The 15,728-nt window shown below is 47.2% G+C and overlaps 1 protein-coding gene across 1 annotated transcript in view; it reads left to right on the forward strand.

Moving 5' to 3' along the window:
- The window catches only part of cadps2 (Ca++-dependent secretion activator 2), a 404,172-nt gene that overhangs the window by 258,263 nt on the left and 130,181 nt on the right, over window positions 1-15,728 (forward strand). The window contains exons 13-15 of the mRNA XM_084453028.1: window positions 5,124-5,311; window positions 10,782-10,883; window positions 13,495-13,558. Coding sequence (XP_084309154.1) covers window positions 5,124-5,311; window positions 10,782-10,883; window positions 13,495-13,558 — 354 coding nt within the window. The remainder of the gene's footprint in view (window positions 1-5,123; window positions 5,312-10,781; window positions 10,884-13,494; window positions 13,559-15,728) is intronic.

Consider the following 15,728-nt stretch of genomic DNA (forward strand, 5'->3'; position numbering starts at 1 on the left):
TCACTACTCACCTCTCCCTTCACATCACTACTCACCTCTCCCTTCACATCACTACTCACCACATCACTACTCACCTCTCCCTTCACATCACTACTCACCACATCACTACTCACCTCTCCCTTCACATCACTACTCACCTCTCCCTTCACATCACTACTCACCTCTCCCTTCACATCACTACTCACCTCTCCCTTCACATCACTACTCACCTCTCCCTCCACATCACTACTCACCACATCACTACTCACCTCTCCCTTCACATCACTACTCACCTCTCCCTTCACATCACTACTCACCTCTCCCTTCACATCACTACTCACCTCTCCCTTCACATCACTACTCACCTCTCCCTTCACATCACTACTCACCACATCACTACTCACCTCTCCCTCCACATCACTACTCACCTCTCCCTTCACATCACTACTCACCTCTCCCTCCACATCACTACTCACCTCTCCCTCCACATCACTACTCACCTCTCCCTTCACATCACTACTCACCTCTCCCTTCACATCACTACTCACCTCTCCCTCCACATCACTACTCACCTCTCCCTTCACATCACTACTCACCTCTCCCTTCACATCACTACTCACCACATCACTACTCACCTCTCCCTTCACATCACTACTCACCACATCACTACTCACCTCTCCCTCCACATCACTACTCACCTCTCCCTTCACACCACTACTCACCTCTCCCTTCACATCACTACTCACCTCTCCCTTCACACCACTACTCACCTCTCCCTTCACATCACTACTCACCACATCACTACTCACCTCTCCCTTCACATCACTACTCACCACATCACTACTCACCTCTCCCTCCACATCACTACTCACCTCTCCCTTCACATCACTACTCACCTCTCCCTTCACATCACTACTCACCTCTCCCTTCACATCACTACTCACCTCTCCCTTCACATCACTACTCATCTCATCACTACTCACCTCTCCCTCCACATCACTACTCACCTCTCCCTTCACATCACTACTCACCTCTCCCTTCACATCACTACTCACCTCTCCCTTCACATCACTACTCACCTCTCCCTTCACATCACTACTCACCACATCACTACTCACCTCTCCCTTCACATCACTACTCACCTCTCCCTTCACATCACTACTCACCTCTCCCTTCACATCACTACTCACCTCTCCCTTCACATCACTACTCACCTCTCCCTCCACATCACTACTCACCACATCACTACTCACCTCTCCCTTCACATCACTACTCACCTCTCCCTCCACATCACTACTCACCACATCACTACTCACCTCTCCCTTCACATCACTACTCACCTCTCCCTTCACATCACTACTCACCACATCACTACTCACCACATCACTACTCACCACATCACTACTCACCTCTCCCTTCACATCACTACTCACCACATCACTACTCACCACATCACTACTCACCACATCACTACTCACCACATCACTACTCACCTCTCCCTTCACATCACTACTCACCTCTCCCTTCACATCACTACTCACCTCTCCCTTCACATCACTACTCACCTCTCCCTTCACATCACTACTCACCTCTCCCTCCACATCACTACTCACCTCTCCCTTCACATCACTACTCACCACATCACTACTCACCTCTCCCTTCACATCACTACTCACCTCTCCCTTCACATCACTACTCACCACATCACTACTCACCTCTCCCTTCACATCACTACTCACCACATCACTACTCACCTCTCCCTTCACATCACTACTCACCACATCACTACTCACCTCTCCCTTCACATCACTACTCACCTCTCCCTTCACATCACTACTCACCTCTCCCTCCACATCACTACTCACCTCTCCCTCCACATCACTACTCACCTCTCCCTTCACACCACTACTCACCTCTCCCTCCACATCACTACTCACCTCTCCCTCCACATCACTACTCACCTCTCCCTCCACATCACTACTCACCTCTCCCTTCACATCACTACTCACCTCTCCCTTCACATCACTACTCACCTCTCCCTTCACATCACTACTCACCTCTCCCTCCACATCACTACTCACCACATCACTACTCACCTCTCCCTTCACATCACTACTCACCACATCACTACTCACCTCTCCCTTCACACCACTACTCACCTCTCCCTTCACATCACTACTCACCACATCACTACTCACCTCTCCCTTCACATCACTACTCACCTCTCCCTCCACACCACTACTCACCTCTCCCTTCACATCACTACTCACCACATCACTACTCACCTCTCCCTTCACATCACTACTCACCTCTCCCTCCACATCACTACTCACCTCTCCCTTCACATCACTACTCACCACATCACTACTCACCTCTCCCTTCACATCACTACTCACCTCTCCCTTCACATCACTACTCACCTCTCCCTTCACATCACTACTCACCACATCACTACTCACCTCTCCCTTCACATCACTACTCACCTCTCCCTTCACATCACTACTCACCTCTCCCTTCACATCACTACTCACCTCTCCCTCCACATCACTACTCACCTCTCCCTCCACATCACTACTCACCTCTCCCTTCACATCACTACTCACCTCTCCCTTCACATCACTACTCACCTCTCCCTTCACATCACTACTCACCTCTCCCTTCACATCACTACTCACCACATCACTACTCACCTCTCCCTCCACATCACTACTCACCTCTCCCTTCACATCACTACTCACCTCTCCCTCCACATCACTACTCACCTCTCCCTTCACATCACTACTCACCTCTCCCTTCACATCACTACTCACCTCTCCCTTCACATCACTACTCACCTCTCCCTCCACATCACTACTCACCTCTCCCTCCACATCACTACTCACCTCTCCCTCCACATCACTACTCACCTCTCCCTTCACATCACTACTCACCTCTCCCTTCACATCACTACTCACCACATCACTACTCACCTCTCCCTTCACATCACTACTCACCACATCACTACTCACCTCTCCCTTCACATCACTACTCACCTCTCCCTTCACATCACTACTCACCACATCACTACTCACCTCTCCCTTCACATCACTACTCACCTCTCCCTTCACACCACTACTCACCACATCACTACTCACCTCTCCCTCCACATCACTACTCACCACATCACTACTCACCTCTCCCTTCACATCACTACTCACCACATCACTACTCACCTCTCCCTTCACATCACTACTCACCACATCACTACTCACCTCTCCCTTCACATCACTACTCACCTCTCCCTTCACATCACTACTCACCACATCACTACTCACCTCTCCCTTCACATCACTACTCACCTCTCCCTTCACACCACTACTCACCACATCACTACTCACCTCTCCCTCCACATCACTACTCACCACATCACTACTCACCTCTCCCTTCACACCACTACTCACCTCTCCCTTCACATCACTACTCACCTCTCCCTCCACATCACTACTCACCTCTCCCTCCACATCACTACTCACCTCTCCCTCCACATCACTACTCACCTCTCCCTTCACATCACTACTCACCTCTCCCTTCACATCACTACTCACCTCTCCCTTCACATCACTACTCACCTCTCCCTCCACATCACTACTCACCTCTCCCTCCACATCACTACTCACCTCTCCCTTCACATCACTACTCACCTCTCCCTCCACATCACTACTCACCTCTCCCTTCACATCACTACTCACCTCTCCCTTCACATCACTACTCACCTCTCCCTTCACATCACTACTCACCTCTCCCTCCACATCACTACTCACCTCTCCCTCCACATCACTACTCACCTCTCCCTTCACATCACTACTCACCTCTCCCTTCACATCACTACTCACCTCTCCCTCCACATCACTACTCACCTCTCCCTCCACATCACTACTCACCTCTCCCTCCACATCACTACTCACCTCTCCCTTCACATCACTACTCACCTCTCCCTTCACATCACTACTCACCTCATCACTACTCACCTCTCCCTTCACATCACTACTCACCACATCACTACTCACCTCTCCCTTCACATCACTACTCACCACATCACTACTCACCTCTCCCTCCACATCACTACTCACCTCTCCCTTCACATCACTACTCACCACATCACTACTCACCTCTCCCTTCACATCACTACTCACCTCTCCCTTCACATCACTACTCACCTCTCCCTCCACATCACTACTCACCTCTCCCTTCACATCACTACTCACCTCTCCCTTCACACCACTACTCACCTCTCCCTTCACACCACTACTCACCTCTCCCTCCACATCACTACTCACCTCTCCCTCCACATCACTACTCACCTCTCCCTTCACATCACTACTCACCTCTCCCTCCACATCACTACTCACCTCTCCCTCCACATCACTACTCACCTCTCCCTCCACATCACTACTCACCTCTCCCTTCACATCACTACTCACCTCTCCCTTCACATCACTACTCACCACATCACTACTCACCTCTCCCTTCACATCACTACTCACCTCTCCCTTCACATCACTACTCACCTCTCCCTCCACATCACTACTCACCTCTCCCTTCACATCACTACTCACCTCTCCCTCCACATCACTACTCACCACATCACTACTCACCTCTCCCTTCACATCACTACTCACCACATCACTACTCACCTCTCCCTTCACAGGTGACTGTTTTTTTCCCCCTGGGAATTAACTGTTGGTGGTTAACCTTGGACTGTTTAAGAAGTAGTTTGAGATTTTATTTTTCACAGTTTATCGCTGAGGGTTGTGTCTTAGCTGTCAAATATCCTGTTGTTTTTTTTTTCTAAGAGAGTTATTGCCATGGCATCACTGGTCTTATTTATTCTCCATTGGGAAAATGTGGTCCTGCTTTGATCACATTGTACTGTTATTTTAAAGTCTTAATATCATATTGTACTGCAATTTTAAAGTCTTAATACTGCCAGATCCTTTTTCATGAATGAACTGATCTGGTAACTTGCTAATCACCTTTGATGACAGGACATAGACATTGTCAGTAACCGTGATTGTACTATCTGCTAGGCTGAAAGAGTCCTAGACAAGTGTTCATTTAGTAGCGTTAGTCTCCAGTGTATCATGAATCTCCTCTGGTGTGCACAGGGCTGGTTCAGTCCGGGGCAGGTGTTCGTTCTAGACGAGTACTGTGCTCGCTACGGAGTGAGGGGCTGCCACCGCCACCTGAGCTACCTGAGGGATCTGATGGAGTACTCGGAGAACAGCATCCTGGTCGACCCCACGCTGCTACACTACAGTTACGCCTTCTGCGCCTCCCACGTCCATGGAAACAGGTACAACTTCACCAAACACCCATACTTTCTTTTAGAACTAAGGGGAAGTCAATACTTCTTTTAGTTCGCTCTAACCTTTAATACGTTTGAGAATCTTTGTATTTAAAGTTACTTTCTTTCATTCTGATTCTAAACTAACAAAAGCACTGGAATCCAGGTAATTTGGTTGCCCTTCACATCTTATTATCAATAAGTACTTTAACAATACTTGAGTATGTAAGTGTTCACTCTGTATTTTGGTGGGACAATAATAATACATTATGCACCCATAGAAATGATTTCTGCTTAGACAACTCCGGAACTCTAAAACTCTTTATCTGTGTTTTGATGAAAAAGAATAGAGCAATGAATAACTCAGCAGGTCGTTGTCCTGAAATGCAGACATGAGTCTACCTGAAGGACTTTAACAGAGTCAAGCTTAATGACTTGAACAGAGTCTAGCTCAAGGACTTTAACAAGAACACAGTCACCAGCTCCTCCTTCAGCTCGGCAGTCCCTCAAACAGAAGGAGAACGTGTGCAGCAGCTCCACACACAAATTTGCAATCTGCGATTAACGCTGATTTGAAGAGAAATATGATTAGAACATAATTATAGATTCAGACCCACTTTTTGATAAGCATAATAATTTGATAAGTTTGTCCTACTTTACTGTAATTACCAAACTCCAACTTGCTTTCTTCACATCTCTTGCTTTGTGTTGAAAAAATAATTGTACCCAAACCGCCAAATGTTGAGGAAATGTCTTAATCCTTTAAACTTTAATGCCTGATGCAGGAAGAGGACTCCTTTTCATCAGATATTATTTAACATGTACTGCTTGAGCTTTTACATTCAAGTTCAACAATACATGTCAAATGCTGTTCATATTCGTTAAATAAATGACAAAATATAAGATGACAAGATGATAGTCATGGTATTACAAAAGCCCTCTAGCCTTGTTACTTTTCTCAAAAGCACAGTTTTTTTTTTTAAATTGAAGATTATTGTATTTCTTCACACATGAGCAGCATATTGGCTAAACGTGCCTGGTGTATTTCTCCCTCACTGTTTGCGCATGTTCTCTTATGCTTGTTAGTTTGCCACTTACCTCAAATCACCCTCAGCTTGACTTGATAAATGATAAATGCTAATATCTGTGCTTCCTCTCTTTGTCGAGTCATTTAGTCAATTAGAGACAGTAATGATTAGCCTCTGCCTAATCACCATGTATAGCTCAATGGAAATTGCAGGAACTGGCTTTTTGTCAGTTGGAGTGTCTCATTGGAATAATTGAAGCCTATTCAGAGCTTGATGCTGCCTGGGAGACTGGGTGGAGCAGCGGTATGGATAGTAGTACAATAGGTAGGGTTGCAAAATTCTGTGAATATTCACAAACATCCCATGGGAATTAATTGGGGATTCATGGGAATTAATTGAATTAACTGGAAAACAGAATTTATTCCTGTTAATTTCCATACATTTCCAGTTTATTCTCGTTAACTCCCATTAATTCCCATTACTTTGGGAATTTTGGAAAGTTTGTGAATATTCACAGAATTTTGCAACCCCAGTAGTAGGTTACAGTGAGTGTGTGGATGGATTGTTTTTTAACTGAACGGGTTGGGGCTCCTTGAAGCCTTTGTATTGATTCAGACTGTTTTGAGGTCATAACAGACAAATAATTAAGACAAACCTACAAAAGCATGCTGTTAATAGTTTTGAGTAGTTTCTGGTAGGAAATTGTAGGGCCGGCACTTTCATTTTGGTTCAAAGAGCAGCTGAATGCATTTGATTGGTTTGTTCTCTGTTAGTATTTAACCAAAATGTTACTTTATAAGTATTCTTTACAATAATCAATAAGGTATTCAGCTTCCAGCAATGCCGGCCAAGCCTTGTTCAATGGTGTGCAGTTTGCACAAAACCATTGCTTTCAGAATGATGGTGAAGGATTCTTTGGGACATGCAATGTTTGTCGGCTAGTGGCTTTTGATTGACAGTTTAAGAAACTCTGGAGTCTGGCTTCTCACATACGTGGTGGTCATCCCCTAACCCTAACCCTAACCCTACACTCTAACCCTAACCCTACACTCTAACCCTAACCCTACACTCTAACCCTACACTCTAACCCTAACCCTACACTCTAACCCTAACCCTACACTCTAACCCTACACTCTAACCCTACACTCTAACCCTACACTCTAACCCTAACCCTACACTCTAACCCTAACCCTACACTCTAACCCTAACCCTACACTCTAACCCTAACCCTACACTCTAACCCTAACCCTACACTCTAACCCTAACCCTACACTCTAACCCTACACTCTAACCCTACACTCTAACCCTAACCCTACACTCTAACCCTAACCCTACACTCTAACCCTACACTCTAACCCTACACTCTAACCCTAACCCTACACTCTAACCCTAACCCTACACTCTAACCCTAACCCTACACTCTAACCCTAACCCTACACTCTAACCCTAACCCTACACTCTAACCCTAACCCTACACTCTAACCCTAACCCTACACTCTAACCCTACACTCTAACCCTAACCCTAACCCTACACTCTAACCCTAACCCTAAACCATATCTAGTAAAAACACCAGCGTGGTGGTCATCTCCTAACCCTAAACCATATCTAGTAAAAACACCAGCGTGGTGGTCATCTCCTAACCCTAAACCATATCTAGTAAAAACACCAGCGTGGTGGTCATCTCCTAACCCTAAACCATATCTAGTAAAAACTAATGTGAATCTGTGCTGAGCGAGCCCCGCCTCTCAAAGCGGGTTAACCCTTTGCGACCCATTGTGTATGGGATGTGGTAGAGCTGCCCCCCACTCAAACACACGCTTCATTTAACAGTAATAATGCTTGTGCACCCTGACAAGCTGTCGCATCACGCCCCACTCTGATGGGTGCAGCCGGGCGTGACGGGAAGTTTGATGGGATATGATAGCAGCGGAACAAAGGCCCCTACAGCCACATCCCTACAGTAACACCACCACAGCCATGTCCCCACGGTGACGCCCCTACAGCCACATCCCCACGGTAACACCACCACAGCCATGTCCCCACGGTGACGCCCCTACAGCCACATCCCCACGGTAACGCCACCACAGCCACATCCCCACGGTGACGCCACTACAGCACAAGCACCTTGAACTACTGATGCCATATTTTTCTATTGACAAATTTGAATAATAATGATAATACAGTTGGCATGCTAACCCTACCCCTGACATGCTAACCCTGACATGCTAGTCAGTGAATGAGTGACCAGGTATATATATATATATATATATCGGGCCACTGAATGTCACATTTTGTTTTAAAAAGCTTCCTCACTGATCAGATAACACCAAAGTTGTATGTACATATAGCAATGACGATGGACAGATCCACCGGAGCACACATTTCAAATATGATCTACGGGCTGAGCATATGTATGGGCTATAGTGATGCTAGCGCAGAGGCAAGAACAGACTGTTTATCAAACTACACTTGCAGAGAGCATTTGTTAGTGGGGATATCAGGTCAGTCTGTGAGCTGGGGCAGGGCTGGCGAGTGAGAGCATGGACTGCTATCAACAAGGCTAGACAAGACTGAGGGCTAGCATTTACCCTCAGGCTCTCCAATGAGGTTGAACCAGGAGGTGGTCCTAACCCTTCTCCTCATCTGGACTTTTTAGAGATCTGGACTTTTTTCTGGTCCTAGGGAGGAACAGAACAACAAACCTGCTCCCCTTCTCTTCATCTCAACATGAAAGCAGATTGTTCCTGTCGCCTAATGAGAGAGCGCCCTCCCCTCCCGACCACCAGCCTCTCTGTGTTCCTGGGGATTAGCTGACCCTGGTGAATGAGAGCCTCTGCAGGGAGGGAGGCTGGAAGGGACTGACAGATTGGACGAACAACAGGGTTTACAAGTTGTGCTCACAAGTGCAGTTGTGAAGAAAGCAGAGCTTTTCATTATAGAACAGAGCCCTCAGAGAGGGACAGAACAGAGCCTTCAGTGAGTGACAGAAGTGGAGTTGATGGGAAGGCCGGATGTTCAGACGCAGTATGCCACCAACTCCTAGTGTCAACACATTTCTAAACGGTCTTTTTAGTTCTCTGTAGAGTCCTCTATGTCCAGTCTCATTGTTTGTAGATATATACATACATACATACATACATACATACATACATACATACATACATACATACATACATACATACATACATACATACATACATACATACATACATATTAGATACATTTTATTTATTTTTAAAATAAATATTTTTCTCAAAATTCTGGTGGATTATTTCAGTACTGGTTTATTCTTATCGTTTTTGCAGAGATTCTGCTCAGTCAGTTAAATAAGCACGTCTCGCTTGCTGGGCCGTGGATTCTAACCACCTGCTCCACCACAGGCTCACTGCAACAGCAGAGCCTCCCCGGCGTCTCAAGTCAGACACCCTTTTGTGCCGCACGGGATCTCCTGCAGCAATGCAGAGATCTCAACATCAGTGAGGCAGGATGGGCGGACTACACCTGGTGTGCGGAGAGGGAGGCAAACGCCTCCAGACTCCGTGATTTCATCCCGGCCGCCGGTCCTTCCCCTCCCGGGATGGACTTACCCAGACCAGCGTGGGTGAGGCTTAATCGCCTCCGGACTGGCGTCGGACACTTCCGCTCATCGATGCACAGATGGGGCTTGGCATCCTGTGTGGCGTGCGAGTGTGGTGCCGAGGAACAATCCACAGACCACGTCATCCAGGACTGTCCGATATACATGTATCAGACACCCAATGGAATGCATGGCCGACGGTTGTGGATGATGAAACGGTGACATGGCTCCTGGCGGTGAGCCTGGATATACAGCCCGGGTGACCCCTCACCCAGGCTCGGGATGGTAAAAGGATAGACCCTCGGCCCCGAGCCTGGGGGAGAGAGGACACAACATCGAAACCCACACAAAGAAGAAGAAGTTAAATAAAATGGCAAGGAATCGTATTCACAAACACAAAGTTGTCAGGTTGGGAACAGATTAAAAACCACAGTCTAGTTAACTCATAACTGATCTATGTGATCACCTTTTTTCTCTACACATTCTCTGTTGCCACTTTACAAGTTCTCTTTTTTCTGATGACATTGCGGTGCTGGTGGGTGTGCTCCTGGTAGAGGCGCTGTGTTCAGGGGCTTGATGTGTGCAGGTAGAGCAGCTCATTAACACACATAGCCCGGCGCAGCCGCCCTCCGAGGGAGGCTCGTCTCATTCAGCTAGAGAACAGAAAGAGGAAGGGAAAAGGCAGTCAAGGCCAGCGAGGCTGGCTGGTGACGGTGTGTTCATCTGTTTGCCAATTCCTATTTAAAAGGTGGCAAGACCGCAATGACAGCTCTGCAAACATTAATGACATATTCCATTAACTTGTTCCACTAACATGTTCCATTAACTTGTTCCATTAACTTGTTCCACTAACACTGTTGTTTGATCTCCCAGGCCAGATGGAATGGGCTCCGTCACTGAAGAGGAAAAACTACAGTTTGAGGATGTAAGAAGCCGACTCCTGGTCCTTTTGGACAACCAGATCATTCATTTCAGGTACCAACTACTATCTCTATCCATACTACTACCTAGTGTCTCTTAAAAGAAAAATAATTAGGAATTATGAGAGTGTGAACATTTGTTGAAAATCACAGAACCCCTCAATGTAACACATCCCAGCAGATACAGCCGGGTCCACACTGGAGTATCACTCCTCCCTCATCTGTTCATCTCCATGCCCTGCCTCACATCTGTTCATCTCCATGCCCTGCCTCATCACTCCTCCCTCATCTGTTCATCTCCACGCCCTGCCTCATCACTCCTCCCTCATCTGTTCATCTCCATGCCCTGCCTCACATCTGTTCATCTCCATGCCCTGCCTCACATCTGTTCATCTCCATGCCCTGCCTCACATCTGTTCATATCCACGCCCTGCCTCATCACTCCTCCTCACATCTGTTCATCTCCACGCCCTGCCTCACATCTGTTCATCTCCACGCCCTGCCTCACATCTGTTCATCTCCACGCCCTGCCTCACATCTGTTCATCTCCACGCCCTGCCTCACATCTGTTCATCTCCACGCCCTGCCTCACATCTGTTCATCTCCATGCCCTGCCTCTCATCTGTTCATCTCCATGCCCTGCCTCACATCTGTTCATCTCCACGCCCTGCCGCATCACTCCTCCTCTCATCTGTTCATCTCCATGCCCTGCCTCTCATCTGTTCATCTCCATGCCCTGCCTCTCATCTGTTCATCTCCACGCCCTGCCTCACATCTGTTCATCTCCACGCCCTGCCGCATCACTCCTCCTCTCATCTGTTCATCTCCATGCCCTGCCTCTCATCTGTTCATCTCCACGCCCTGCCGCATCACTCCTCCCTCATCTGTTCATCTCCACGCCCTGCCGCATCACTCCTCCCTCATCTGTTCATCTCCACGCCCTGCCGCATCACTCCTCCCTCATCTGTTCATCTCCACGCCCTGCCTCACATCCGTTCATCTCCATGCCCTGCCTCACATCTGTTCATCTCCACGCCCTGCCTCACATCTGTTCATCTCCATGCCCTGCCTCACATCTGTTCATCTCCATGCCCTGCCTCACATCTGTTCATCTCCATGCCCTGCCTCTCATCTGTTCATCTCCACGCCCTGCCTCACATCTGTTCATCTCCATGCCCTGCCTCTCATCTGTTCATCTCCATGCCCTGCCTCACATCTGTTCATCTCCACGCCCTGCCTCACATCTGTTCATCTCCACGCCCTGCCTCACATCTGTTCATCTCCACGCCCTGCCGCATCACTCCTCCTCACATCTGTTCATCTCCATGCCCTGCCTCATCACTCCTCCCTCATCTGTTCATCTCCATGCCCTGCCTCATCACTCCTCCTCACATCTGTTCATCTCCATGCCCTGCCTCACATCTGTTCATCTCCATGCCCTGCCTCTCATCTGTTCATCTCCACGCCCTGCCTCACATCTGTTCATCTCCATGCCCTGCCTCTCATCTGTTCATCTCCATGCCCTGCCTCACATCTGTTCATCTCCACGCCCTGCCTCACATCTGTTCATCTCCACGCCCTGCCTCACATCTGTTCATCTCCACGCCCTGCCGCATCACTCCTCCTCACATCTGTTCATCTCCACGCCCTGCCTCACATCTGTTCATCTCCACGCCCTGCCTCACATCTGTTCATCTCCACGCCCTGCCTCATCACTCCTCCCTCATCTGTTCATCTCCATGCCCTGCCTCATCACTCCTCCTCACATCTGTTCATCTCCACGCCCTGCCTCTCATCTGTTCATCTCCATGCCCTGCCGCCACCCCGTGGGACCACCTTGTCATGGCATTGTTAGCACAGCAGACTCAGACCTAGACCATGAATGATGGTTCAATCAATGGATCTGTGCCATTCAACTTGCTGAACTCTGTCTCTTCAAAGGCCTTCATGCTTGTGGAGGGCCCTCCATCTGGCCTCAAAGAGTTGATAAGAGTGGGTGGTTGGAGAGGTGTGTGTGTGTGTGGGGGGGGGGGGGTCATTAGCAACACCCTTCAACGAGAGGCTAATGGCGGTATAAAATACACAGGACACTGTTGGGGTTATGCTAATGTGCATCCCACAGGACTGAGCACAAAGAGCACTGAGCACAGAGTACAAAGACTAACAGTGACTACAGCAAAGCTGATGAAAGCTGGAGAAGTCTGATAATTAGTTAGTTAGTTAGTAAGTTAGTTAGCCCCTTTACCCACTCCAAGAAGGGGAGCCCCTCAGACGAGGCCATATGCTTGTCCTGCTCTTATTAACCTACAGTGTAATGTGGCTCTGAATGTGGCTCTGAGGCTCCGCGGGCCCATGTATTTATAAGTACATTTTTCATTCATGATTAATGGAGTAATGAGTCTATCTGAGACCTTTTGAGATATACAGTACACAACTAGGCATTTCATTTGTGAAAAGAAAGTGTTCTTGGAGTGATGTTTGTGGTGGTGTTTGACTGACTATATGCCAGCCAGTGTAATTACAGTACCTTGACGAATAAGACTTGTTAGCTGTTGTCACTGTTAAAATTGATGCATTCACCTGCTTTCAGCTATCATAACTCCATGTCTTCCTACAGTAAACTGTTGCCTGAAGTCATCTGCCTTGCCTACTGTTTATTTCTGCAGGTACTGTTTCCCGTTTGGACGGCCGGATGGGGCCCTCAAAGCCACGCTCTCGCTGCTGGAAAGGGTATGTGTGGTGGGAAAGCCTGCTCCTTAAGTCACATTCCAGCCCAGATATTCCCAAATAACTTGTATTGACCAGCATAAAAACAACTTTCTGGAATCTACATGCCTGCAAAAATACCCTTATACCTCATTTTGGAAACTGTTGGGTGCCATATTGTTCTTCCTCTTTCATGTAGGTCTCAGACTTTGCCAATTACGTAACGCTGGGGCCACCAGACAGCCTGAAAGCCTCTGGACTCCTAACCCTAATGCTGGGCTCACACTAGAGGATTTAAAAAATCCTAACCAATTTCAAAGGCAGGTTGTCACACATAAGGATAATCTTAACAGACATTCTTCTTGTGAATCTCAAACATCCACACACTACAAGATTTGAAAATAACAGCATCACACACTACAGGATATTTTCGTGCCCGAAGGATTAACAAACCACTGGTCTCGCTTGTAAAGTAGTGACGTGATAATCTAGATATTAAACATGTTTGAAATTCTAGGGGCCGCCCCGATGGGTCTTCCAGCCAATCAGGAGGTTTAAGATTGGATCTGTAAACCCCTCACATTAATCTCCTGAACATCGGTACCAACCAACATTCCAGACCAGGTGAATCAGGGATAAATTGGCCCAAAGATCCTGTAGTGTGAGCTCAGCATAGCCGGCCTCTCATCTCTGCTGGCTTCAGGTCTTTGGAATGTTGCTGAATAGCACTTCTCAACGCTACATAGGCTTATTGATACAGCTGTGCCATGCGACAACATATCAACTGGCCAGTTCTCAAAGCAAATAGCCAAAATGGTTAGCTAACTATACTACCAACTACAGTAGGTAGAGGCACTGCCCTCAAATTATTATTATTATTTGGTTAATGGGGCCCCAGCGTCAGCCATTAAACCTCTGGAACTTGTCCAGAAAGACGCTGCTCGCCTGGTGTTCAACCACCCAAAGTTCTCCCACACAACTTTGCGCATTCACAGCTCCCCCCGCTCTGTTAGTGTGTCTGAATTAGCATTAAGAACTAGCTTGCGTAAAATACTGATTCTGTCAAATATATCGTTTAGAAAAATTATTTATTTATCCAGGCATCTTAGTTTTACCAGTTTCATTATAGCGGAGCAGGTTATATTTGCTCGTATGTGGTATTTTTTCTGTTCACAACTTTGCGATCGTACAGCCAGGCTACAGAGCTCCACAACCCCCTATGCCAAGCCGAGCTGCATCACATTGGGGCCGGCCCAGAGAGCTCCTGTTGCGGGTACAAGCACTGGGCTAATAGCTCAGTTTGTGGTGCTATTTTCCATTTGCTGAGTACGGTTATGATAATAATAATAATATTAAGAAGAAGAAGAATGAATATGTTATAGATATGGGTTTGTGTTAGGATTCATCAAGGGCGAATGGAAAATAGTACCACAAACTCCCCTATTAGCCGCGTTCCTGTACAGCAACAGGAGCATTCTGTTCCCCCGCTCCTCTGCTATGGCTACGGTTTCTGTAGCCTGGCTGTACGATCAAGAAGTTGTGAACAGAATAAATACCACATACGAGCAAATATAACCTGCTCCGCTATTATGAAACTAAGATGCCTGGATAAAGAAATAATTTTTCGAAACTATATATATATATATATAGTTAATTAATATATAGATAATTTTTCAAAACTATATATTTGACAGACTCGTGATTTGATGGCAGGTACTTAACAATGCTAATGCAGGAACAACGCAGAGGGCATGCAGAATCCCATAACGTAAGACTGCTTTTGGTCAATCATCCTTCATCTTGACGGCCATAAAACAGTGGAACAGCCTTCCAAAAGAACTCACAACAACAACAAGCTTTCATAGCTTCTCTCGCCTCGCAAAGCAGTGGATACTCGCTCAGCAAAGCTGCGCGCACCTGTAGTCGCACCTGTAGTCAAGTGTGTGTGTGTATGTGTGTGTGTGTGTGTGTGTGTGTGTGTGTGTGTGTGTGTGTGTGGCACATATGTATGGGGGCTGTACCTAGGGTTTGAGAAAGGGTCTGGGGAGGTTGGGATGTGGGTATAGGAATGAGTGAAATCTTTGCTACATAACTTTTTTGTATTCCTTCTACAGCATGTATGTAACTTTCCCACTGTGTACTATTTGCCCCACTATTTTAAGACTGTATATTTATTTGCCCAGGGACTGCGGGT

Source organism: Borostomias antarcticus, assembly GCF_949987555.1.
Source record: "Borostomias antarcticus genome assembly, chromosome: 18".
NCBI classification, from domain to species: Eukaryota; Metazoa; Chordata; class Actinopteri; order Stomiiformes; family Stomiidae; genus Borostomias; species Borostomias antarcticus.